Here is a 25,752-nt window from a genome sequence, read left to right as displayed (position 1 = left end):
CTGGTTTCAAGCCAACACCGAGAAGTGCCTAAAATCTAGGCCCTTAATGGAAACCACAGACTTGAGAGTAATCACATATCGGACTGGATTGCCAAAAGAAAAAAAAAAGTCACCAGGCACCCAGCAAGCAAAGGACATGCCCGCCTTTCCCCCATAAAAAAAAAAAACAGTCCCCTCGCACCACCACACACCTCTCTCTTCCCCCGTCTAACCCAAAGCAGCATATGACGCACCTTGAACCCCAAACCACAGCGCCATGACCTTTGGGTCGACAAACGGCAGGATCTGGGTGGCGACGAGGCCGGCGATTCCCTTTTCGCGGTTCAACCACCACCACAGGTTCGGCAGGCCCGCCCAGCAGACGGTGCCGGCCTCTGCTCCGATCGGCTGCAGGAACGTAAGCCCCCAGCCCTGCGGAGGCCGGCCCTCGACCGGGTAGATCTCTGCGATCGGGTTCGTAAGGTCCGGTTTGGCCGCGGGAATCCCCTGCCGGGCAAAGTCGGGGAGATGGGGGATTTGGTTCTTGAACATCTCGGCTATGGTGTCCGGGCGGAGGATCTGGGCGCCCGTGGTTGGGCTCTTGCCGTCGTTTAGAATGGTGGCGAGGACCTCTATTTGGCGGGTTTGGTGGTTAGTGGTATTTTTGTTTTCATATTTCTTTCCTCCTTGCCAAGTGGATGAAACCGTCACTTTGATGCTAAATGCTGCGGCGCAAAGCTTGTCATCCAAAGTAGTGTTGGAGAAAGAATAGACGAGAACATACTGCAGTACTCTTGCACTGTAGCAAACAGGCCAGCGCCTCCGCTGTTGTGCAGCCTCGCCATGTCGGTCTTGTTGTCAATGTCAATGACCAATGGAGCACGTAACAGGTGATCCCGTGCCCTCAGCTTGCCATCCGCCTCGCGATGGTGCATGTATGCCAATCTCGACCGCATGTCGTCTCCAGGGACCATAGCCATGTCCTTGATGCCTAGTGGCTGAAAGACGTTCTGCTGCAGATAGTCGTTCAATTTTAGACCCGTGACACGTTCAAGGGCAATCCCGGCCCAGTCGATGCCAACCTGCGGGGGGGATGTTTTTCTCGTGTCAGTGCAGCGTTCGTAGCAGCCAGGGCCAGTTAGGGCTGAGAGTCAGTCAGCCCACGACAAGAAACCGCACAACAACTTACACCATACTCCCACCCCTCACCTGGCTGGAACAGCAACGGTAACAAGACGTCCTCCCGCCTGCCCGAAAACTCATCCACGCCAGTCGGTAGCGCCCAGTCCCTCAACCTCTCGTTGAAGAAGGTATACCCGAACCCGGCAGTGTGGGACAGGAGCATCCTCAGCGAGATCTTGTTGGTCTTGTCCACCAAGACGCCATCCTTGCCCAGCACTTTGAGGCGCGCCAGCTCGGGACACAGCTCCTCGATCTGGTCGCCGTCGTCGAGGCGCAGGACCCCGCGCTCCACGAGCTGCATGCACGCGATGCCGGCCAGTAGCTTGGTGCACGACGCGATCCAAAAGACTGTGTCAAGCGTCATGGGCTCCCTCTTGCCGTCGGCGGCACCAGACACTCCCCTGACGCCTGCGGCGTGCGCAAGGAGCTCCTCACCGGCCCGGTTGACCATCACCACGACGGCGCCGGGGATGTCGGTCAGCGGGTCGGCGCAGGCCGCGTCGACCATGGCCTTGAGCGAGGAGACTGCTTCGGCACTGAAGGGCATTGCTTCCGAGAAAGCGGGTTGGTCTTGGGTGAGTAATATATATATATAGTGTTTGTTTTTTTTTCGCTGGGGGGCTATACGCAAAATATGTTGAGAGGTAACAGGGTACTTCGGTGTTAATCTAACCAACCCAAGAAGTACGAGATCAGATTGGTTTTTTGTCTTGGTGTGGCGCAGGTTTTAGAGTTTTCTCCTTGTTGACATTGGACGAATACGCAAGTTCTCCCCTTTTGACACATTGACTTTTTGTACCCTCATATGAGTTTTCTGCAGGCAGAAAGTATATAGCATTACCCCTCCTTCTCGAACGAATGGTTTATCGGAGTCGGCTTAGTTACCGACGTCGCCGGAGGTGGTGATCTGCACAGTGATGTAAGTCAACTCGGTAGTGGATCCGGGGTACACACGCATGAATACAACCAAGATATTTAAATCATAACATATACGAAAAAAATAAAACACATTCTCTCGAAGTTAGCAAGGGCCTTGTTACTTTGAAGCATGGAGCAAGTACCGAGAAGCGTCAGGTGATGGATGAAGTTGCGGAATTCCAACCGCATTTAGTAATATATATTAAAACTTGTTTATGTGGACACGGTATGCCTGAGTACCAGTGATTTGCTAGCAAAGCATGTCACTGATACACGGCAGAGGTGGCTTGGCATGGTATCGCCGGACTGGAGGCGTGGAGTATGAGGAACATACTGCGGTATACGGCAGAATCAACAAGTCCGTGCGGTGCGGAATCACAAAACGCAGGAACCCCGAGATCCCTGCTTGGTCAAGAACGGAGCAGGAATGCGGCCAGTCGGCATGGAAGCCTGCCCCGCATCTATGCATCCTTACGATATGGAAAAAAAGACTGTTGCATACGTCTCCGCAGCGGTTAACGTACCGTCGACGTCTTTTGATCAAACAAAGGCATGCGATCTATATTTCCAGTTGTGGACAGTGCGGAAAACATGCCGCAGAATTTCTTGGTCATTTTGTTACGGATACTGATACTCGAAAAGTGTGGAAGATGCCGAATGAATAGGACAAGGTGTAAATATCCGAAAGTTATATAACCGTACAAGGACAGCAAGGAAAAAGTTGTCGAAAGGACGTGAGCCAGAAGAGTCTTTAAGATACAAGACCAAGACACAACCAATAGGAAAATACTTTACTCTCTGGCTTCTTTTACCTCTCACCACCATCCATCACTCGCTTCCCCTTCCATCATGGGAGACCCTGGAATGGCAAAGAAGTTCAATACGCATCTAACAGACTACTCCGTCCGGCATTTGGAGAAGACGGGACCATATGCCGATAATCTCGATGTTGATGCCATTATCGTTGGTGCTGGATTTGGTAAGTGCGTTCTTTGTGTATCTAAATAGTATATGAACCCAGGACCACATCATTGTCCAGTCACTAACACAGCTACTATTTCCTCATTCCAGCGGGCATTTTCATGCTCAAAACGCTTCGCGACCGAGGCTACAAAGTCGTTGTCTTCGAGGCCGGCAACGACCTTGGCGGCACCTGGCGCTGGAACTGCTACCCCGGAGCCGGGGTTGACTCTGAGGTGCCCGAGTACGAGTTCTCGTGGCCAGAAGTCTGGAAGACGTGGAACTGGAGGAGCAACTACCCAACATACAAGGACCTTCGCGCATATTTTGACCACGTCGACAAGGTCCTCAGCATCAAGAAGGACTGTGCCTTTAACACAGTCGTCGTGGGCGGCAAGTTTGACACACAGCAAGGCAAATGGACCATCCAAACCGAGGACGGGAGGATCTCCAAGGCCAAAACCCTCGTTCTCGGCACCGGCTTTGTAAGCTCAACCCCTTTTTTTTCCAGCCTATGTTCCCTGCATCTAAACCACTCCCCTACTCCCAACCCCTACAAAAGGCTGCCCGCCGCTACATTCCCGACTGGCCAGGGATGGACGAGTTCCAAGGCGAACTGCACCATTCGTCCTTCTGGCCCGACGACGACCACCCCATCCCCGTCACGGACAAGCGGTGCGCCGTGATCGGCACCGGCGCCTCGGGCGTGCAGATCGTGCAGGCTTGGGGCCCAACAGCAGGCTCGACGACCGTGTTCCAGCGCACTCCGAACCTGGCCTTGCCGATGCGGCGTCGGCGCCTGACCATCGAGGACCAGGACGCCCGCAAGCGCTCCTACGGCGAGCTGTTCAGGTACCGCGAGACGTGCTTTGCAGGGTTCCACTACGACTGGATCGAGCGCAACACGTTTGACGACACGGCGGAGCAGCGTGAGGAGGTATACGAGCGGGTCTGGCGCGAGGGCGGGTTTCGGTACTGGGTTGGGCTGTACAAGGATAATCTGCGCAATGCAGATGCCAATAGGGAATCGTATAGGTTTTGGGCAAGGAAGACGAGGGCAAGGATTGAGGATCCTGTCAAGAAGGACTTGTTGGCGCCCAAGGACATGCCGCACTTTTTTGGCGTCAAGAGGCCCTGTCTGGAGTATGACTATTATGAGCAGTTCAATCGAGAAAACGTCCATTTGGTGGATATCAAGGAGAACCAGATTGAGCGGTTCACCAGAACTGGGATTATGTTGAGGGACGGGACTCATCACGAGTTTGATGTCATTGCAGTGGCTACGGGGTTTGTAAGTGCTGCCAGCTTGTGTTGTCTCCTTATGCTGGATGCCAGACGCAAGTTGACTGACTTGACTGCATGCAACCAGGATATTGTGACCGGAGGTCTGTCCCATCAAGATCTCTAAAAGAACATTGAATTATATATATGGACATATCACTAACCACTATAACCCACAGTAATGACCCAGCTCGGCCTCGAAAGCATCACGGGCGAGAAGCTGGCCGACCAGTGGCGAGACGGCGCCAAGACATACCTCGGCATGACGGTCAGCGGCTACCCCAACATGTTCCACATATACGGACCGCAGGGCCCAACGCTGCTCAGCAACGGACCGTCGACGGTCGAGGTGCAGGGCCGTTGGATCGCCGACATGATGGACAAGATGTCGCGCGGCGGCATCAGGTACGTGAACCCAAAGCCCGAGGCCGCAGACGCCTACAAGAAGAAGATTGTCGAGCTCAACGACCGCACCCTCTTCCCAACTACGAGATCCACGTACATGGGAGGAAGCATCCCCGGCAAGGTCTACGAGCCTGTTTGTTGGGCGGGCGGCATCCCGGCGTATAAGCAGGAGATACGGGCGGCTTTGGATCGGATGGATGGGTTTGAAATTGTCAAGGGCTGAGCTTGTGTGTCGGTATCCGTTCTGTCCTGAAATGCCCTTGTGAAGTTTGGATAACACGCTATTGTTGGAACTCATTTTTTACTGAGCACTGATTGTCTGCTGGTACTTTAATGTTTCTTGGGTTTGATCAACATCGAAAACTCATCGGGTGAATTATACTAGGCGCAATATCATCAGTCTTATCCGATCCTATTCAACTTGAGATTAGTTCTATACTTGGTTCGATTCCCCTCCTGCAACGTTAAGACTCACTCAAGATAAATACAGTAGGAAGTTTGGCAGGGAGAATTCTGCAATGTGCGCAACTACACAAATATGCAAGAATGCTACCCACGTACGAATTCCTATCTCGATGGACCAATTGCATGCCTACCTTAGATATGCGTTCAAGTTTGTCGCTTTAGCTAAACTTTTGAAAGAAATTCAAGCTTTCCCCTCATGATATAAATGCGCGACTTGCATGCCTGAAAATATACCTAGACAGCTGGCAACTGGGTAAAATGCGAATAGGGGATGGTGCTCGTTCAGCTGCGATTGATCCTGCAGTGTCTTACGTGCGGGGTTTCTGCAACATTGGCAAATAATATCAAACACAGTCAGATTAAATGATCTCCCATACAAAGTAAATCGCCGAATATGATGTGGTGTGGCTATACTCCTATAACCCACCATCGGGTATTAACCCTACGCCATTTCAGGAATCGTGATCGAAACCCTTCCGTTAGATTCTGATACCCTACAGCGTATTGCCACAGTCAAGATAGCTCGACTCCCTGCCGGAAACCTACCTCTTAACCAGAATAGGGAATTTACATACAAGCCAAAGCCTAGAACCAGACTAGCCGACTAGCCTAGAACTAGAATAGTTCAATTAACCCCCCAAAAATAATAATAAACCAATTGGACAACTCTTCGCCCAAAAGACTAAGTACATGCAGACGCCAGACATACCCTGTTGCGCCCAGCCGCGGGATGTGTACAGCACAGCCGTGCGACGCAAAAAGATGTTCCGCCAAGCCACACTTTTGCTTCTCCGGGTCAGCTTTATGTGATCTTCTGCTTCATCACACTGCGGGGGAATAGATTGAGGGGTGAGGCCGAGAAAAGCTCCAGGGTCGGCGACTTTCTTGCTTGCTGGCATGGGCTCGGCATAATTCCGTCAATGATAAGACGCCTTCGTGGGGAGGGTTCAATTGAGCAAGTATATATAAACCAGCCCTCATGATAGCAAGTTATCTGTAATTGGAACGTAGTGCAGTCAATTTAGCCTCGACCAAGGTCCCCCGCCTTTGCATATCCAAAGTCGCCACCATGGGCCTCAATAATAAATTCACAGATGAGATCAAGGAGGTGGATGTCATCATCGTCGGTGGTACGACGATTTCCCACAACACAAAATCCCTCTTTTTTTTAAAACCTAGAATAATACCGTGAATGCTGACACGCATAAAAATGGCAAAACAGGCGGGACTGCTGGCTGCGTCGTAGCCGGTCGACTCGCCGCCGCCGCCCCTGACCTGCATGTGCTCGTGGTCGAGGGCGGTCGTGACAACTACAAGGACCCGCTCATCATCAATCCTTTTGCATTTATCAAGAACCAAGATCCTAGCGCCAAAACGGCCCTGTTCTTTCGTGCTGGCAAGTCGGAAGAGCTAGGTGGGCGTGAGTTGGTGGTGCCGACGGGAGGTATACTGGGCGGCGGGTCGAGCATCAACTTTTTGATGTGCGTTTGTGAGCTTCTGCGATCGGGATTCGGTCGCTTGGAGACGAATACATATCTAGTTGGCTGCTGCTGACACCTCGAATCTTGTTGCAACAACAGGTACACAAGAGGTCACCGGTCCGACTTTGAATCCTGGAACACCCCAGGTTGGGGCCCAGAAGACATGCTACCATGCCTTAAAAAGGTAAGACAACCTAATACCTCAGCCCTAAAATTACCTTCCAGCCTACTTCTGGTCCCGTCCCAACCAATTCTAACCCCATCTCTCCCTTCCAGGCTGAAACATACCACGGCACCGGCTCAGCAGCCCTCCACGGCTCGACGGGCCCCATCCAGGTCAGCAGCGGCACGCACCGCAACGAGTCGGTGACGAACCAGTTCATCCGCGCCGTCAACACGCTCGGCTTCCCTGAGACGGCTGACCTGCAGGACCTCGAAACCGTCGACGCCGTATCTCGCCACCTGCGCTTCGTCAGCCCGACCGGCGACCGCTCCGACGCCGCCCACGCCTACCTGCACCCTCTGCTGCGCGACGGCCAGCATCCGAACCTGCACGTCCTGGTCGAGCACAACGTGTCTCGCGTGCTTCTCGACGACGACAACAAAGCCTGCGGTATCGAGCTCGTCCCGAACCCTCTCTTCCAGCAACCGTCATCATCATCATCATCATCATCATACACCGTCAAGAGCCGCCTCAACACCGTCGTCGTGTCCGCCGGCGCGCTCTGCACGCCCTCGATCCTCGAACGGTCCGGCATCGGCGCTGCGGCCGTGCTGGAGCGCGCCGGCGTCCCACTCAAGGCCGACCTGCCCGCCGTCGGCGAGAACCTGCAGGACCACCACATGCTGCTGGTGCCGTTCCGCTCCGCCTGCGCGCCCGAGACGCTGGGCAACGTCGCCCTGCTGGGCTCCATCGAGGACGTGCCCGCCATGGCAGAGGAGCTGGCCAAGGACGGCAGGCGCGGGTCCAACTTTATCGAGGCGGCGGCGAAGCTGCGCCCAACGGCCGACGAGGTCGAGGCGCTCGGTCCCGAGTTTCAGGAGGCATGGCGGAGGGATTTTGCCAATAGGCCTGGGAGAGGTCTGGCGCAGATTTGTATGGCTTTAGGGTGAGTCTTTTTTTCCCCTCCTATTTTTTCCCCCTTTAAACGAAACTTCTTCGCGTCCCTTTCCCTACCAGCAAAGCCCCATCCAGCTAACCTTTCCCCTTCCCCCCTACGCACAGGTTCCCCGGTCCCAGCGACGAACCAAACTGCGAAAACATCGCCCTGTCCGGCTTCACCCTGTACCCGTACAGCCGCGGCAGCGTGCACATAACAGGCCCGTCGCCCAACTCGAACGAGCCCGCCTTCGACTCGGGGATATTCTCTTCCTCCTGTTCACATTCCTCCTTCGACGTCTCCGCCGCGTGTTGGACGTACAAGAAGCTGCGCGAAATCGCCCGCCGCCTCGACAGCTACCGCGGCGAGGTGGCCTACGCCCACCCTCCGTTCCCCGCGGGTTCCGATGCCGCCCTGCTGCGGTTGCCCGTGGACGGACCGTCGCTGGTGGAAAAGTATGGCGGTCCCGATAAGGTACCAAACCTTGTTTACGGTGCCGAGGACGACGCCGCTGTGGAGGCCTACGTCAGGAACGCGGTACAAACGACGTGGCACACGCTTGGGACTGCGAGGATGGGTCCGAGAGACGGTGATGGTCAAGGTGGACCAAAAGGAGCCGTCGATAGCAGCCTGAATGTTTATGGCGTAAAAGGTCTCAAGGTCATAGACTTGAGTATTGTGCCCGAGAACATTGGCGGCAATACAAACATGACAGCTCTCGGGATAGGAGAGAAGGGAGCAGAAATTTTACTGCGGGAGCTAGGGGTTCTCAAGACAAACTAGAACTAGAAGTGGTTAGAGATTAGACATTATAGGCGATGGCCATCTGACATGACATGGCATACTTTGACAGTGCAAGCCTCGGAATTCCTCAACCTTTCAAGGCAGACCTTTTTAAACTTATAGTAGCTCATCGATCTTAATCCCCAGCCCTTCCAGTTCTGCAGTAGCAACCCTGCCCACCCCTTTATCCAGCATCTTCTTGATAGAATTGGCCGAAAGCTCCAGCGGAAGCTTGAGGTCCCGACCTAACGCAACCCAGTCGTTCCTCCCCGTCGCCGCCATCAGAATAAAAGTCACAAGTGATGGACCACGCGACTTGTCTCTCAGCACCTCGAGCTCCCCAAACACCTTGTCAAAATACGATGCATTGTCGTCCCAGAGATCGCGCAGCGCCTGCCACGTCGTCCGATACACCGTAAAATAGTTGAAGGTAGCCTCGGGTATCTCGGCCTCGAGCGCCATCGCCAGGTGCAGGATAAGGGTTGCAGGCTTGCAAGAGACGTCGCCATCTTCCAGCCGTTGCTTCTCATGGTCGTGGGGAACTTTGCCGGCTTCCACACTCTCCTGCGTGTCCGGAAATGAACGACCATCCGGCCACAATTTGGTCCTGTCCGCACCTTTGGATAATATCTGCTCCACCTGCTCAACCGACAAACCACCACGAGCACCGATCCCGCGGAACAAGTCCCCCGTGAACCTTGTAATGGGCGCTCCAATTCTCAGACCCCGCGGCGAGCCTCTGCTGCGGAGATCAGTCTTCTTTGCCCGCCTGTTGCGTGCAAAGTTTGTGAGGGAGCAGCCCATCATGAGCGCGTGGTTTCGAAAGTGCGCCTCGACATCTCGCGGAGGACTGCCCACAAAGAATGAACTGCGAGGTTGGAAGTGTCGCGCCGCGTCTAGATCGTCCCAGCGCTTGTCGTGGGGCAGCAGACCTTCCGCTTCCAGGGCATGCACCAATTGTGCCATGTAAGCCAGCGACCCCTAGGCGCTTGCGTAGGCCACTCCAACAAAGTGAAAATGCGCAAGTTGTGCATTGAGCCAAGTGCCACAGAAGAGCGGGTGACGCTTGAGGAATATTTTTGGCCTCATGGGAATGCGATGCTTCCTCTTGAATCTTGCCGTCGGGTCGCTTCTCCAGACATGGCATAAAGCGGCAAGTCGTTGGAGAATAATCTCATCTTCGGCCAACCAGCTGTGAATGCGCATCTCTCCACGGAAACTTACAGTAGTTTCAATGGTCTGCAAGATCATTTGATCGAGGTCCGCCATTTCCTTCTATGGACGATCGAGCTGTCCCTTGAGCATTGCGAGACTATCAAGGTACATAGTCCCGGCAAGACTGAGTGAGAGCGGGACGCTCGGCTGACTGCAACTCAACATTGCCAAAATTGCCAGACTAAATTCGTCCCTGCAACGAACCGGTTCATTCTCGGACAAGACGTGAAATACGACCGCAGTTTCCATCAATATTTCCGAGAGAGCAGCTTTGCTGTGAAAGAACTCCGTCCTTTGATCACTTGCTGTTGCGAGTTCGTCATACCAGCCACAGTCTCCATTGGAATGGTGCATCTTTCCCCGAACATAAGCCTCTGAGAATGCTGCGATGATTAAATTCGCCGGGATGAAGCAATGGTCTGCAAGGTGGTATGCATCCCAGTTGAGCAACTCGCCCGGTCCTGGCCTTGGATCGTGGCCGGCATTGTCGCAAAGAATCCCATACCACTGATTCTGGATTACATGGATGCCACCATGAGCAGCGAACAAATGCTGAACGTCCTCTTCCAGGCTGCGAGCAATCTGGATGGCCGCATTCGTCGCGATGGCCACGCTCCCTAGGTGCAATTCGTGACGTGCATACCGCTCCCACAGCTTTTTGACTTGCACCCTCAGCGCAACAAAGTCATGCAAAAGTATTGAAAACGCCCAGTATGCGTCTTCAAATGTGTCCTCACGCTCCGCCTCGTACACTGGCTGAGCTGTTTTATTCCCGTCGGCCGTTTCATCCATGTCTGGGGTGTCATAAACAGTGAGGGGTGTGAATGAGTTAAAGTAGTATAGCTTCTTTTTGCTCAAACTACGGCATGGGCCAGTAGTGAAAGGTACCGTGGGTAAAATGAACGGCTGCAGTAACCCGCGCACATCGTCGAGGATCTCGGCAAAATGCGAATGACGTGAGTCGGCAGCGTCATCGGTGATGTGTCCAGTTTTGCTTAGCAAAGCCTGGAAGCCCGACCGCGCGTGCACGGCACGGTCGATGGCTGTGGCAAATGACGCTGGAAATCTAACGCGCCTAGATTGGCCCGCTATATACCTTGCCAGAGGCAAAAAGTCGCGAATGGCGAGGACAAACCGCCTTCGACCCTATACAGAAGGATGAACGGTTTTGAGGGGCTCTTTGTGGGGTTCACATGGTTTGGAAGCTAAAGTACTGTCCTCTGTTGTGTCATGGGCTCCCGATTTTTGTGTCGGTTGTCTGGAGAGGGTCAATTTTGACGAATCGTACCCAAGATGCTTGGCTGTGGTGGCCAGCCAAGTAGCTACGACATCGGTATCGTGTTTATACTGTCGATATATGCTAGTAAGTGAGCTTGGGAGCATGTTTTCTCAGGTGTTATCATACTGTGTTGTGAAGTAATAATTGTCGATTATAGGGAGCGACAGAGACAAGCTCTCGATTGCTGAGACGGCAAAGAATGACGGTGAATCAAACAGGTCTAGGGAGGTCAGTTAGCTCGATGTCAGCATTATTGGACATGTCACTTAAACTTACGATGGCGTAGCACGAATATTTCTGTTAGGTGATGACAGTTTGATTGCAGCAGGAGGGAGACATTCTATTTGGGTTCAATTCTCTGCAGAAAGAAAAAGATCAAGCAGCCAATCGATAATTGGTGGTTTTTTCAATTGGCATTATTGCGTGATATTCTGCTCAATGCCCCTTCCATCTGTTTGCCGCTGCAAGTGGTCTTGGAGCAGTCGCGGCTTCTGCGCGAAGCAATAGGACACCTCCAAAATTCCATGATAAGAGAAGTGAGCTAGCTGCAAGGCTGACTTCAGCGCTCGGTATCTGTGCCAGTACAGACAATGCAAAAATGCGAGTACATTTAATAGAAGGCAGAGGACGGAGAAGGCAGCGGGAAGTCAAGCGAGTCAAAGAAGAAATATTATAATGAAAACAGAAAAAATCAAATTAATAAAGCGAGATCCCACCACAGAGCCTTCGTCCTCCGCCGCGAGTTCCTATGCCGGGGGTAGGAGCCAGGTAGTGACACTTTTCGCGGAAACCTTTCCACTCCAAACCTGACTGCTCTTCGCAGTGTGGAGCGTGATATGAACGTCATTCTTCAGCTTGTTCTCGATCACCACTGTTCGAGTGCCGTCCGGGTTGACCGTCGCCACACTCTCCACACCGGTATCGTCAGGCCAGCTGTAACTGCCGGTAACGACATGTACCACGGCATTTCTTGGGATGTATCGGCTGTATTGCCCAATCATGTAATAGTCAGTCCTAAGGGTGTAGGTTTTTGAGTTCCTGTCTACTGTGAACAAACCCGTGCAAGTTCCGCAAGAACCTTGATATGGCAAGTAAGGGCCGTCCTGGTTGTCGGTGCCAAGCGTCCATGCCATCGAACCCGATGCCCAGTTCTGCAGCGGGCCCATGGTGAACCATGAAGCCTGGTTCCATTTTGTTTGCTTCGCAGATGTCCAGCACTCTGTCTGGAATTGCTTGACGGAGGGGTTGCGTTTGTGAAAGGTTGTAAGAGCAGACCAGTTCTCGCCGGGAGCATAGCAGTGCCACGCAACCGAAGGAACAAACTCTCGGGCAATGTCAAGTACCGTCTGAGGGTAGTCGGGCCTGTCAGTGTTGTGGTCATATGCCCAGACCTGGGTGTTGAATCCAGCCTTGCGGATTGCCGGGCCGATGTGGTCCTTTATCAGCTTCCCAGATTCTTCAGGAAAAACATAAAGACTGGGCATGCCGGCATTGCTGTTGAGTGGTTCGTTTTGGATTGTGATGGCATCGACATCCACGCCACCATTTTTGTATGCTTGCAAGTACTTGACAAAGAGCTGGCCGAACTGTGCCTCATACTTGTGGTCAAAGTTGTTCTTCTCAGTCGTGCCAACAAGTTTCCGATCTAGCTGCATCCATGCCGGCGGTGCCCACGAGGTTCCGAGAAGGATCATGGATGGCTGCAAAGCCTTCATCTCCTTTAGCATGGATACCATATCTGTCCCACTTTTTCCGAGCTGAAAGCTACGCAGTTCAAGGTCTTCTTGGCCGTTGTTATCATCATAGGTGTATTCAGGGGCCGGTGAAAGATCGGATGACCCTATCGTATGACGGATGAGGCTGAAGTTGGCGCCATCTTCTGTCATCAACTTTCGGAGTAGTTCAGCTTTCTTGTCGGTGAGTAGCAGGTTATAAGCAACGACCGTGGCATCAGTTACAGAGCCACCAAAACCCGTGATTGTCTGCTTGGCACCGGTAGTGTTGTCGTCCATGGTGAGGTTCCATGTGGCTCCGGAGCCTGTGTTTCCTGGACCTAGCACCGGTGCATCAATCTTTGTAAACTTGAGTTTCCCGTCGGCGGAAGATGCAAAGGCCTGGGCTGATGCTTCTTTTCGAGGTAAATTGGTGGCAGCAACGCAGCAATAGAAGTTGGCTGCCTGCCAAAGGCAGAGCAGCATTGAATTTCTCAACATTGGCTTTGTTAGATAAGTGTACAGCGGTCTGGCTTCATAAATCAGAGCTTTTTGTGGGAAAACTGGATGTGCTTTGTTTGCGAGTTGTTTTGTGAGTTGAAAATGAGTGAGGGCATGCGGTGATCCAGACGTATTCACCGCCAAGGAATAGGCGTTTAATATCATCGACGAAAGCTGGATCGCTCCCAAATACTAAGCGGCGAGATTGTCACTTCAGCCGTCAGCATCGGTACCACAAATACAGTAACCCGCTCCCGGATCGTATCTCTTCTGCCAATCATTGGCCAAGCGTCAGCACCTTAACCAGTGGGCTTTCATCTTGGACATTCATTTTTTTTTTTTTTTTTTCCTTTTTTTTGGTCACTGCCACATTGTGGCGCCCAGTGAGCAATTGCAGGCCAGTCCAATTGAGAGGCTGCGATCAAAGCAACGTCCATCTGGAAAAAAAGCTTTTATCGCAAATGGCCTACAAGTGTATGCTCTAGACCAAGAACTAGTTCTAGACCTAGTAAATTGTCGCCAGGGCGGGTGGGTTTGATTTTAAGCTACTTCGTATGTTCCTTATTTTTTTGCATGCCTCACGCCGTTGGAACAGTTTTTGAGTTTCTGTCACGCTAAACGAATGGGCGTGGTCGCATTTTGTCAAATGCCCTTCATGACGGCAACTTGAGGAAAATGATTTATCCGGTTGGGGTTCTTATCGGGCTGGAAGAAGAAGAAAAAAATGCTTTTCGAGGAGACATCTTGAACAACCCAGGAAATTCGTACCCGAATCGGTGGATTGACCGAGGGGCTTGATGATAAACGGCTCGTATCGCTCGTACCAACAGGTTGATCGGCCAGCAAATTTAATTACTCGTTACCCCGGATTTTAGGGAAAATTTGTTTGATTACTTGGTAACAACCTTGATTCCAGCCAGCCAGCTCATGCCGCTTACTGTACCATACCCCTGTCACATGACCTGCCCTCCCCTTTTTTGCAAAAACGGAAGCATCAGCTGGAGAGACCCCTGTTCTAATGGGGCTTGGCAGGTACCCTCACGACCCCGCCATTGCGATGTCGGCGAAACTTTTTTGTTGTGGTTACGAGCGAAGGGCGCGGAAGCTGCGGAATATTGGATGAAATGACATGACATGACATCTTGACGCCGAAGTAGGGCGCACACAGTCATCTTCTGATTGTTTGTGTTTGTTTACCTACATTTAGTGAAGGCCATTCTGTCGCAAACATCAGAATTGTTGCTGTCTACTGCATAACCCTCCTTTGATTGTCGTTTCTTCTTCCTACTCTTGTTCTCCATTCATTGACCTCTCTTGCCATTTACACGTATCTGCAAGGAAGCATCAGCAATTGAAAACTTCTATTCTGCACCATGGCATCATCATTCCCTCCCGAGCCAGTCTCTACTATAGATTGGTCTAATGTCGGCTTCAAAATACGCGAGGGTAAGCGCCACAGCCTATCCCTCGTCCTGTCTCCCTCTGGAGCCGTCATAAGCCTTGGTTTGCTGACCTAGCCTCCCACTTGTTGCGCACAGTCAACGGCCATATCGAATCCCACTACTCCGTCCAGACCGGCGAATGGTCACCGCTGAAATGGGTTGAGGACCCTTATATCAGAATTCACGGTATGGCGCCGGCACTCAACTACGGAGTACAGGCCTACGAGGGCCTCAAGGCCTTCCGCGGCCCTGGCGATAAGACCATCCAGATATTCCGCCCCGACCGCAACGCCACGCGCCTGCAACACTCGGCGTCATTCATTTGCATCCCTCCCGTCCCGGTCCAGCTTTTTATGGACGCCGTGGCTGCAGCCGTTGCACGCAACGCCGAGTACGTTCCACCACACGAGACGGGTGCCGCCATGTACATCCGTCCACAAATCTACGGTTCTTCGGCCCAATTGGGGCTCAACCCGTGCGAAGAATACACATTTGCCGTCTACGTACTGCCCACGGGCGTCTACCACGGCACGGCCCCCACAAAGGCTTTCATCCTGGACGAGTTTGACCGCGCTGCGCCCAACGGGACCGGAAGCGCAAAGGTCGGCGGTAACTACGCGCCAGTTCTCAAGTGGGGAGAAAAGGCCAGGGCCGAGGGCTACGGGATAAACTTGCACCTTGATTCGGCAACCCACTCTGAAATCGACGAGTTCTCGACGAGTGGTTTTATTGGTGCGATTGACGATGGTCAGGGTAACATCACCATTGTGGTTCCAGATTCCAAAAATGTGATCGACAGTGTGACGAGTCAAAGCATCCAGGACATTGGTGCAAGCTTTGGCTGGAAGGTTGAGAAGCGATCCGTGAGTATACGTAGACAAGTGCTATTACTACTCATATATGATTATCTAACATCCCAACTTTTACCATCTAAAGATCAAATACTCGGAGTTGCCCACATTCAGCGAGGTGATGGCAGCAGGGACAGCAGCGTCGCTCGTGCCTATTCGTTCTATTACTAGAAAGATCAGCTCCTCCGACCCCAAATCCCTGGCCGCGACCGTCAAACAACATCCGCGTCTTGATGTAACGGTAGATCAGGAAACAACCATTTATGTCCCCTCATCTCAACCGGATGCCGGGCCGATCTGCACCAAGCTGCTTTCACAATTGAAGGGCATCCAGCTTGGTAAAGTCAAGGACGAATTTGGTTGGAACCACATAGTTACCGAGGCAGATGCGAAAAAGGCAACATGAGTTATTGAAGCGAGCTTACCTGGTACTTGATGCATCATACACAAAGCTATGAGGTATGGGATGAACGAGGGGTGGTCAAGGGCATTCTCCGAGCATATATGCTTATCGGCAAGCCCTAGTTGCCGTCAAGTTGTCAACAGTCCAAAATAGCGTTCCATTGGATAGACAAATCAGCCGCCCATTGGCAAAAGGCGGGCAGAACCGCGACGGTGGTGTGCCCCAAATCCTAATCACCTGTAAGAAATGAAATTGGTTAGGCTCGCTGGCCCATCTTTTGATGCGGTGACATGACTTGTGCCTTCATTTCACGTTACTGTGCAATGATCTGATGGGCTTCGTCACGCAGCATTTTGTGCAATTTATGCCTCATACAAATCGGAGTCAGTGACAGTTCCTTCGGTTTGAAGGACACCCAGCAATGGTTGTTCTGGGAAAAAGTGGGTGATCAAGTCCTTGCTTGGATGCCAAAGCTAACCAGCCGTGCACACAGGCGTCCATATTTAGACACTTTTTGCATGTGATGCAATTGTAGGTAAATTTGTTCAATCTGGACGCAGGCCACTCTGTCTCCGTTTGGGCGTTTTTTTTAGGGGGACGCCGGCTACTCCAACAGGTTAGTCCGCCTAAGGTACCTAACTAGTCAAGCTTTTTGGTGGCTGTGGGGACAGAATCGACTAGATAGAACGGGGGGCCGCTAAATCCAAGGGCGATCAATTTTCTTGTCACCGCGTCTTCCTTACTGTTTTCGCACAATGCCGCCTCTTGACTAAACTCGGAATGTTAGACAACCGGTGCCTCATCCACTAATAGTCAGGCCTAAGAAAAGATTACTTTGTGTTCAGTCTGCCTCAGGAGTAATAACCCCATCCCCAGTCACTGTCGATCCATAGAACCACTTGAATTTGGAGAAGTTTCTTTTTTTTCTTTTCTCCGCAGCCAAGGAAAGCTTGAATTTCACAAGCTTCTCCAAATTCCTCGCCTCTTTTCGTCCCATCATCCATCAAAAGCTGACGACTCGTAGCCACCATGTAAAAAAATAAAAAAAAAATAAAAAAAAAATAAAAACCACTACCGGCCTTGGTCTGAGTTGCACCATGACCAACGGTCAAACAGATTTACGCCATGCAGAAATGTTGCATTGCCTTTCACTGCCCCCCGCCTGGATTTGGCTTCTGACCCCGCTAATGCTACCTCTTTCGCGCGGCAAAGCTTGCCTCGGAGGATGAGCAACTTGCGCTGTTTGGATTTCTCCTTTTTTTGCTTAGTTTATTGGCGGGTATCCCGGTGGTTTCTGAACCTTCCCACCCGCACGTGCTTTTGCCCCTGGGCAGGAAAGATGTTTGACTTACTTATCTTTCCCCAAGCCCTTGACACATACATCGGGGTGGCGCAAGTAAAAAGAATTAACATACGGATACATGGTACAAGCGTAACTGACCAATCTGGACTGAGACCCCAATCTAAAGCCTATCAAGGACGGTGCCTGTTCGATCTCCCTCGGATGCTAAGTTGCTAATGATACAGACGGGAGGCGCTAAGCCTTGGATCCTCCGGGCTTCCCATGCTAGCAGAGCGTCGCAGCGTCTCTTGATTTTTATTGTTTCTCGAGAGGGCCTGATCCTAGTGGACTCCCATCTGAAAACGGTGTTAGTATACTTTCCCTTTGCGCGAATTGTCATCAATCGCCGCAAAGGTCGATGTAACCAAAAAAAAGTCCCTCCTCATAAATGGACCTGTCTAGCCCCCGTCCGCCATCAGGACCTGAGTCCCCCCCAATCTGATTTAGTCCTCGTCAAGTCACCCTCAAGTCGTTCACAATGACAGTTCGGATATCCTTATGACATTTGCTTTTCCCGCTTCGGGCCTTTTCTTCTTTTGAACAAGATTGTTACACCCTATACATCGTTGAGTAGTCCGGGGACTGCGCCAGATAGGATCTGACATAAAACTTATTCACCATTTATTTGTCTGTCCAGCCAAGACAAAATCTCCCCAACAAAGGGCACTTATATACTTTCCTCCCATGGCAGACCCCGAACTGTCAAGCCCTAGCGATGCGGCCAAGATAAAGATCGCAGATGACGTCCACCCGGCGCACACAGACAGCACCGGCGTGCCCATCACCAGGGTCGACACGGGCTTCGTCGGCGGCGTGTACAGTGCCCGCAGCATTCAGCGGCGCATGAGCCTGCCTCGCCACATCACATTTGATTCGAGGCCTGGAACCGAGGCCGTCACGCCCGGTGTCGACAATGAGGACGGAGAAGGCTGGCTCGATGATGGAGCAAAGAAGAAGCAGGTTTTTAGCGGCAGGACATTGATTTGGTATGACTTTATTTTGACTCTCCTCGGTTGCGATTCTGTGCGGCTCTGTGGAAAGTTGCTAACACGAAGTCTTTCCACCGTAAAGGCTCGCTTACCAGTCCATCGGTGTCATTTATGGTGACATTGGTACCAGGTACGTATCTCCTCATACTTTGAAGGCGCATCCGTCTTTGTTTCTCTTTCTAACGTATAGCTTCACAGCCCACTGTACATGTTTTCGTCAACGTTCACAACTGCACCGGATCCCAACAGTGTTGTCCAGGTGTTGTCAGTTGTCATATGGGCCATCACTCTTATCGTGACCGTCAAATACGTTATCATCATCCTTCTTGCCGACAATGAGGGCGAAGGTGGAACTTTCAGTACCTACTCGCTGCTTACTCGCTATGTTAGTCTCCCCAAGTACCCTACCTACGATATGTTCTTTGAACTCCCTGCTAACATACAGAACAGGCCAACATTACAGATCGTGACCCGCGTGAACAACACCTCGTACGCGTTGAGCGCCACAAGACCATGGATCTTGACCCTGGAACCAATCGCATCCGCCGTACACTAGAGAAGAGCATGTTTGTCCGCGGCCTGCTCAAGGCTATCGCTGTCATGTCGGTATCCATGGTGATGGCCGATGGCGTGCTCACACCGGCGCAGTCTGTTCTGGGCGCCGTGCAGGGATTGACTGTCGTGAACCCGGATATCTCAAACCCGGTCGTGGTCGGCACCACTTGCGCCATCATTGTGCTTCTCTTCGCGATTCAGCCACTCGGCACAGCCAGGCTTGCCTCGGGATTCGCACCCATCGTCATTCTCTGGCTGGCCTTCAACCTGGGCTTTGGAATCTACAATCTCATCCATTACGACTGGACCGTGCTACGAGCTTTCAGCCCCTACTTTGCCATCAAGTTCTTCATGGACTACAAGACCGATGGCTGGAAGATGTTGGGCGGCGTCCTGCTCGCCTTCACCGGTGTCGAGGCCCTCTTTGCTGATCTGGGTGCCTTTAGTCTCGGCGCTATCCGTCTCAGCTGGCTTACATACACATACCCATGCCTGCTGATCGGCTACGCCGGCCAGGCGGCCTTTATCAGCGTGAATCCGGATGCGTTCTCAAACCCCTTCTACAACACGGTCCCACCGGGAATGCTGTACCCCAGTCTCATCCTCGCGGTGCTTGCAGCCATCGTCGCCAGTCAGGCCATCATCACAGCGACGTTTCAGCTCGTCAGCCAACTCATGAAGCTCTCGTACTGCCCGCAGGTCAAGATTGTGCACACGTCGAGCACCTTCCATGGTCAGGTGTACGTACCCTTCCTCAACTGGCTGCTCATGGCCGGGACCGTGCTGGTGACGGCCGTCTACCGCGACACGACGAGGCTGGGCAACGCCTATGGCGTCTGCGTCATGTTTGTCACCTTCTTCGACACGTGCATGGTGACCCTGGTGGCACTCATCGTCTGGCGCATCAACCCTTTCATCGTCTTCCTGCCCTGGCTCGTTTTTGCAACGCTCGACGGCCTGTTTTTGAGCTCGGCCCTCATCAAGGTCCCCGAGGGCGCCTGGCTCACGTTGCTGGTCAGCGGCTTGCTCGCTGCGCTCTTTTTGCTGTGGAGGTTCGGCAAGGAGAACCAGTGGCGCGCCGAGGCCGAAGACCGCTTCAGGCCCGGCACGCTGGTGACGGTCGAGCCCAGCCGCAAGGTCGACGCGGACAACAAGACGGCCATAGACGTCAGCTCCATCAACTCGCAGGACCAGCCATTGCTGTCGGAGGCGGCGGCAGCAGCAGCGACCATGGGACCGGCAACGCTCCGACTGACGGACAAGTGGGGCGGCGAACAGCTCTCGCGCATCAAGGGGATGGGCATCTTCTTCGACAAGACGGGCGTCATGACGCCGACCGTCTTCACGCAGTTTGTGACCAAGCTCGTCGCGGTCCCGGACGTCATGGTCTTCTTCCACCTGCACCCGGTCGAGACCCCGACCGTCCCGGACCACCAGCGCTACGTCGTCTCGCGCTTCCGCGGCATCCCCGGCTGCTACCGCGTCGTCGTCCGCCACGGCTTCATGGACGAGGTCATCAGCCCCGACCTGGCCGGGCTCGTGTACGAGCAGCTGCGGGAGTTCGTGGCCAGGGGCGGCGTGGAGCGCGGCGCCGGCGACAGCGCCGAGTGGGCGGTCGCGACCGGCGCGGCGGTCGAGGCCGTAGCCGCCACGGTGGACGCGCCGGGAGATAACGGCTCGGTGGACGACGAAAAGGCCATGAGGAAGCGCAGGAGCCTGCCGCCGCTGGATACCGAGGCGGCGGCGGCCGCCAACGTTGCATCGGTCCCGGCGGCCATGGTGAATGGCGCGGACAGGAACGCGCGCATCGTGGCGGAGCTGGAGAGGGTGGACGCCGCGTACGCGCACAAGGTCATGTACGTGGTCGGCAAGGGTCAGATGAGGGTCCGGGCCGAGACGGGCTGGTTCAGGAACATGGTGCTGAGCACATTCTTGTGGATCCGGGAGAACACGCGGGCCAAGATTGCGAACCTGAGGCTGTCGATGGATAGGGTTGTTGAGGTTGGGTTCGTCAAGGATATCTGATAGGGATTGGTTGGTTTTCTTTTTTCGGCGAATAGAATGCTTGTTTTTTTTTTTTTACTACCTTATCTAATTGGAGTTGGGAGATTCAAGGGGCATCGGCTGGCTAGGGTCAATGGAGTTTAGGGGTAGGAGGGGCTATTACGATGATGGATTGCATATATGGGTATAATTTATGACGGCCAAGTTGCTTTTTGACATTTGACAGTTTGAGTGTGAAGAAAATAACATTAATTCTCCAAGTTTGCTGCAATGCAACTACCGTATTCCTTGCTTAGGGGGCGTGCATGCAAAGAAAATAGGGTACGATTAAGCTCGGTTGGGTAGGTGGATACTTGAGTCTGTTCATGAACCATAAGCCGCAGAGATACTTCCTAATCTTTTTCAACAAGGAGTTTGATGCCTGTCTTTTAAGACGGGAAAAACGGGGAAAGCGGACAAAGAGCACCGGAAGAGTGCCGGCTGCTGAGATAACATACCTACCTACCTAGGTAAGGCATGGTAACATTTTTCCACTACAGAGTATATCAAGCAGCGCCCAACTGGCTGGTGGTTTAAGGCAGTGTTGCATAACTCCGCAATCCTGCTGCGCCTCCAGATCTGGAATACATGCTGGTCGCTTCAGCCAGCCGATGCTGCAGCTGGCGTACAAAGACTAATTACGTGGTAGGTAGTCTACCTCGGCAACCACGCAGGCATGATTGAAATGGCAACTCGCTTGTAAAAAGAAACAAAAATAAATAAAGATCATGCTCTAAACTCTAGATTCGGAATGGTGTCGCTGAAACCTGCGATCGAGACGAAAGCAAGATCCGCGATAGGGATTATGTGCATCAATACCTTGGGGGATTTTCCTGATCACGCGATTTTGACAAACATATCTAAGCGAGCCATGCGAACCTGGAATTGACCCATGCTCACACACAGTTTTATGGCCATGGTCACTGCAAAATTGTTTCCACCCCCGGGGACTTTACCATGGTGGGATTGCGAGTGGGGCCTATCCCATGAAGGTGAGAGAAGCTTGGCGTGCCAGGTTGTTGGGGCAAGCTTGAGATGAAATATTCCTGAGCTGGTTACCTAGATAGGTAAGCTCGAGTGTAGATTATCTAAAATGAAAAGAAAAAGAAAAAATAGGGGTTAGTAGCTCTTTTGATTATCTGACTGTCTGTTTGTCTTTCTCTATCTCTTTCTCTCTCTCACTCCCCCCACTCTCTCTCACTCTCTCTCACACACACACACACACACACAAACAATATGCAAGCATTAAAAACCAAAAGCGGATTTTGACAGGGCGGGGTCGGGTGCGACCTTCCGTCTTTAGTTATCTTGGCTTCTCTTTTTTAGGGACTAAAGCATCCGCCGATAACGTGCGCCAAGCGTGATGAAGAGTCCGTCGCCGCGCTGTGGGTCTATGTGTTGGCTAGCGAGTTGAAAGTTGGTGGTAGGGTTAATCCCCAAACCCTAGCTGTGTCCAGCTGCTGACGTACCGTACTTACCTTACCTAGGTAGGTATTTGATGTCGGCAAGTCTCGTCGGCATGCTGCGCCCCCTGGTGATTCTCTGAAGAGATTAAAATTTTGTCAAAGTATTAGCAACTTGAAACCAGTTATGATGACTTCACAAGTTTGACTCTTGTTGCAAGGAAAGAGAGCCAATGAGGACATGTTTTTGATCATTCATTTCATTCCATTGCTGTAATCATAACATGCAAACTATGACCTGGGTCAAGTGAGCCGGTAATAACGTTGTCCTTTCAGATCCTGCCAAGCGCAACGCAGTCTCAAAGGCCCTGGTTATCTCCCACGCATTCATCCCCATCCTCTCTAGTGGTTGTGCGGCAGTAAGCCACGCGCTTCGGATTGCTGAATCACTGGCGTCGGTTGCTTTTCCCGCACCCGGAGATTCTTCTCCATGCTTGCGCTTGCCCGCTCCCGCGACTGCTCCACCCAGTCCTCTCTCTAGTAAAACGTCAATCAGGTTGACATAGACTTTCCTGCAGCCAGGTCCGTCGAGCCGGTGAAACTTGAGGTTGAAAGAAAATGCCGTTTTTAGCTTTTCGTCAAAGGCCTCGACGCAGCTCGTGGTGACAACCACCACGCCGTCGAAATTTTGAAACAGCCGGAGCAGATAAAACACGAGACCGAGACGTGCCTGCTGCCCCTGCTCCGATGAAGAGTCGTCTTGTTGTTGTACGAGACGATCAGCGTCCTCGAGCAGCACCATGCCGTTCCACCTCTTTGCGAGCGCAAACGTGGGATCGAGCCTCGTCTGGACGGTCTCGAGGTCGATCGTCAAGTCTCTGCACGCGATACGAAACAGCGGCTTCATGGCCAAGTCGGCCATCATTTCCGCTGCAAAGGTTTTTCCCGTCCCTGGAGGGCCGTGGAATAAGCTGACCAGCGGCCTGGGACTGGCATGGAGGTCGCGGTCAGGGGTCATCAACTGTCCCAAAACCTCCCATTTTTGCCAGCTGAGGGCACTTTTGCTGATTGGTGACTCTATGAAGACCACCTCTTGGATGCTTTCTGGTGGAACTTGCTCTTGATTCCAATGCAATAAAAAATTGATTAGTCTTCGGACATTGAGAGAGATGAGTTGGTCAAAAGGTAGAAGGGGATTGACAAGGAGAGGATTGGAATCTGCTCCCTTACTCACCCCAAACTTCCCTGCAAAGGTCGTAGACTGGTACTTTGCTGGGAAACACTAATAAGCGATCATCGGTCGGTTGCAAGGACCTCGGCCTCGACACTCCCGGGGCTGGCTCCCCGGATGGCGGGTTCAGGCGGCTGTACTCATCGATATCGATCAAGCATCTCCCTCGGTGCTGCACGAATGCATCGCATTCAATGGTGTAAGCAGCTGAGTGATCATGGCAATGTGGGAGCAACAACAGATGTGAACCAAACTTGAAGGAAACACACGCACCAAGTTAAAGTCATAATGGGAATCGATCCGGTACTCGTAATAGCCTCCACTTCGAATCCTCCACATATTTGCTCCTCGTAGTCGCAGCTTGGCGTAGATCTCCTTGCTGATAAACGAAAGTGGTTGAATTGCCATCCTGTTCACGTCAAATCCTGATCCCTGATCTGATGCATCGAGAGAAACTCGCAGACGAACGTGGATAGGATCAAACCCTCCCGGCCGAAAGGCGTACGACCAGGCCGTGAGCTCCCATTCGTCTTTGCTGGCGATGCACTCTGGATTACTCCTCGTCCGCCACCGCGGCCGTGATGTGGCAATGTAACCCTGGAACCCTTCGGCGGCCATGTCGACAACGGCCTGCCCAGGACGAAAGAGGAATTGCATGGTCGACCTAGATACAGCTCCTAGGGCAATTCTGGTCGCAATTTCCTTGTGTATTGCACCGTAGTGGCTGGCGAGCCACGAAAAAAGTGGACGCAGCAGCTCTGCTTGCCATGGGGGTATAGATTGGGGCAGAGGTTGGTTGCCGTACTGATACCAGAACAGAAACGGCGATTCCAACGGCGCTGTAAAGTCCCAGTCGGGAAAATCGGTCGTAAATGTCGGTTGTCCCTGGAGGAACTTTTTGAGAGCGGCAGCGACTTCGTCGGACTGTACCTTGATGGTTTCTCTGATAGGGATAGGCGGAGTGGCAGCTGGCCCTTGGGGTCTTATGTTCGGAATAGGGATATTAACGGGCTGTTTTGGCTGGCAGTGATGTAGGTAGTACTTCCGGACCACACAAGTGGCCTCGCATAGCAGTCGTTGTGAATGTTTGCTGTCTTCATCGAGTACCGTCTGTGGGCTGAAATCTAATTGTCGGTGATACTGCGAAGTCCAGGTCCACGACGGCCGCTCCAAGAAGACCTCATCTTTGCCCTCGATCATGTGCAGCTCCAACCACCCGGTTTCTGCAATACCCTTGGACGAATTTGTCTGCAAAACATGATTTGACTGGAGCGCGGCATTATGGGCGATGTTCAAGGACTCGATAAGTGCTTGTGCGCTCGAAGGTGGCTCCCCCATGTGATATTCGTGTGCTTGCTGCTGTACGGCCATCAGCAGTCGTGTATTGTTCTGCTGCTCTAGCAGCATCAGCTGCATCTCGTAGTCTTGGAGCGCAAGTTCTGCCATGGAAACGGGCGAAGGCATTTCTAACGGGCACTTTCGAGACAAATTTGGGCCGCGCATGGTTTTTCTTGTTTTTTTTTTCGGCTGTCAAGATCGAATGCAATAAAATCAACCAGAGGGGACAGCAAAATTGGGGAAAATGGGGAGCTGATATTATATATTATTACGTTTTCATTAATTCTTTAATTTATTTTCTTTCGTTGTTCGTCCCCCTCTGCGGAGCAAATTATTGAACCATGTCAGCTCAACCGTCCATTATTTATTCCTAGATTCATAGTTCCTCGGCATGTTCACACTACCTTCGCGACACCTTTCTTTATTTTTTTAATGAAATTTTTTTTTTTTTTTGTTGTGCAACATGGAGCCCGGATACTTTCCCCGTAGACCAAGAAAGACCATGAATCGTATTCATCCTTCCCGTCACCCGCATTCCTCCCTATTCTGTTATCACGACACACTTGGGGCAAGGGTCGGTGCTGTATCTGGTGTAGCGTGAACCAATTAGCGGCGGGGTTGTACAGCGTGGCACGGAGCCTCCCTTGCGTTGCCGCTATAGTTATGTTTTCCAGGGGGTGTTAGGGGAGGGTGAGGAGGGGGTGTCAAACTGTTGACAGAATTAAATACACACCAAAACATTTGCCACAGTTGAACCATAACATGCCAATTGAAAAATATTGGAGTGATCAAAATTTAAAGGTGTTGAGATTCTAGTATACCTCCGTTTTATATAAAAAAAAAAAATTAAAAAAAAAAAAAAAATTGCTGTTTTCTTTCGTACAGCAATTTCAA

The 25,752-nt window shown here is 52.2% G+C and overlaps 7 protein-coding genes across 7 annotated transcripts; 4 read left to right on the top strand and 3 right to left on the bottom strand.

Moving 5' to 3' along the window:
- Positions 1–157: 157 nt before the first annotated feature.
- PgNI_05304 (uncharacterized protein) lies at positions 158–1,708 on the bottom strand (the record flags this gene model as incomplete). The annotated part of the gene is made up of 3 exons (XM_031125337.1): positions 158–611; positions 764–1,061; positions 1,169–1,708. The coding sequence occupies 3 exons, from the start codon at positions 1,706–1,708 to the stop codon at positions 208–210; spliced, it is 1,242 nt and encodes a 413-aa protein (XP_030983313.1). The 3' UTR covers positions 158–207.
- Positions 1,709–2,828: 1,120 nt separating this feature from the next.
- Positions 2,829–4,948, top strand: PgNI_05303 (uncharacterized protein; the record flags this gene model as incomplete). The annotated part of the gene is made up of 4 exons (XM_031125336.1): positions 2,829–3,058; positions 3,151–3,524; positions 3,602–4,424; positions 4,500–4,948. Exons 1-4 carry the CDS (start codon positions 2,929–2,931, stop codon positions 4,946–4,948), a joined length of 1,776 nt encoding a protein of 591 aa, XP_030983315.1. The 5' UTR covers positions 2,829–2,928.
- A 1,224-nt stretch (positions 4,949–6,172) lies between these two features.
- On the top strand, positions 6,173–10,123 carry PgNI_05302 (uncharacterized protein). The gene is made up of 5 exons (XM_031125335.1): positions 6,173–6,320; positions 6,413–6,671; positions 6,771–6,855; positions 6,948–7,780; positions 7,897–10,123. The coding sequence occupies exons 1-5, from the start codon at positions 6,260–6,262 to the stop codon at positions 8,552–8,554; spliced, it is 1,896 nt and encodes a 631-aa protein (XP_030983317.1). The 5' UTR covers positions 6,173–6,259; the 3' UTR covers positions 8,555–10,123.
- On the bottom strand, positions 8,672–13,246 carry PgNI_05301 (uncharacterized protein; the record flags this gene model as incomplete). The annotated part of the gene is made up of 7 exons (XM_031125334.1): positions 8,672–9,535; positions 9,779–9,829; positions 9,974–10,915; positions 11,058–11,070; positions 11,175–11,268; positions 11,325–11,345; positions 11,860–13,246. 7 exons carry the CDS (start codon positions 13,244–13,246, stop codon positions 8,672–8,674), a joined length of 3,372 nt encoding a protein of 1,123 aa, XP_030983319.1.
- A 1,168-nt stretch (positions 13,247–14,414) lies between these two features.
- Positions 14,415–16,320, top strand: PgNI_05300 (uncharacterized protein). Its single transcript, XM_031125333.1, has 3 exons — positions 14,415–14,707; positions 14,800–15,566; positions 15,640–16,320. The coding sequence occupies exons 1-3, from the start codon at positions 14,635–14,637 to the stop codon at positions 15,958–15,960; spliced, it is 1,161 nt and encodes a 386-aa protein (XP_030983321.1). The 5' UTR covers positions 14,415–14,634; the 3' UTR covers positions 15,961–16,320.
- A 1,062-nt stretch (positions 16,321–17,382) lies between these two features.
- On the top strand, positions 17,383–20,868 carry PgNI_05299 (uncharacterized protein; the record flags this gene model as incomplete). Its single annotated transcript, XM_031125332.1, has 4 exons — positions 17,383–18,285; positions 18,371–18,418; positions 18,487–18,673; positions 18,739–20,868. The coding sequence occupies exons 1-4, from the start codon at positions 17,984–17,986 to the stop codon at positions 20,866–20,868; spliced, it is 2,667 nt and encodes an 888-aa protein (XP_030982478.1). The 5' UTR covers positions 17,383–17,983.
- Positions 20,869–22,529: 1,661 nt separating this feature from the next.
- Positions 22,530–25,073, bottom strand: PgNI_05298 (uncharacterized protein). Its single transcript, XM_031125331.1, has 3 exons — positions 23,794–25,073; positions 23,524–23,692; positions 22,530–23,408 (listed from the first exon to the last, which is right to left on the bottom strand). Exons 1-3 carry the CDS (start codon positions 25,021–25,023, stop codon positions 22,567–22,569), a joined length of 2,241 nt encoding a protein of 746 aa, XP_030982479.1. The 5' UTR covers positions 25,024–25,073; the 3' UTR covers positions 22,530–22,566.
- Positions 25,074–25,752: the final 679 nt, after the last annotated feature.

Source organism: Pyricularia grisea, chromosome I (genome assembly GCF_004355905.1).
Source record: "Pyricularia grisea strain NI907 chromosome I, whole genome shotgun sequence".
NCBI lineage: Eukaryota > Fungi > Ascomycota > Sordariomycetes > Magnaporthales > Pyriculariaceae > Pyricularia > Pyricularia grisea.
Note: the sequence above shows the minus strand (reverse complement) of the source record. Positions and strands in the feature narration are given on the sequence as shown.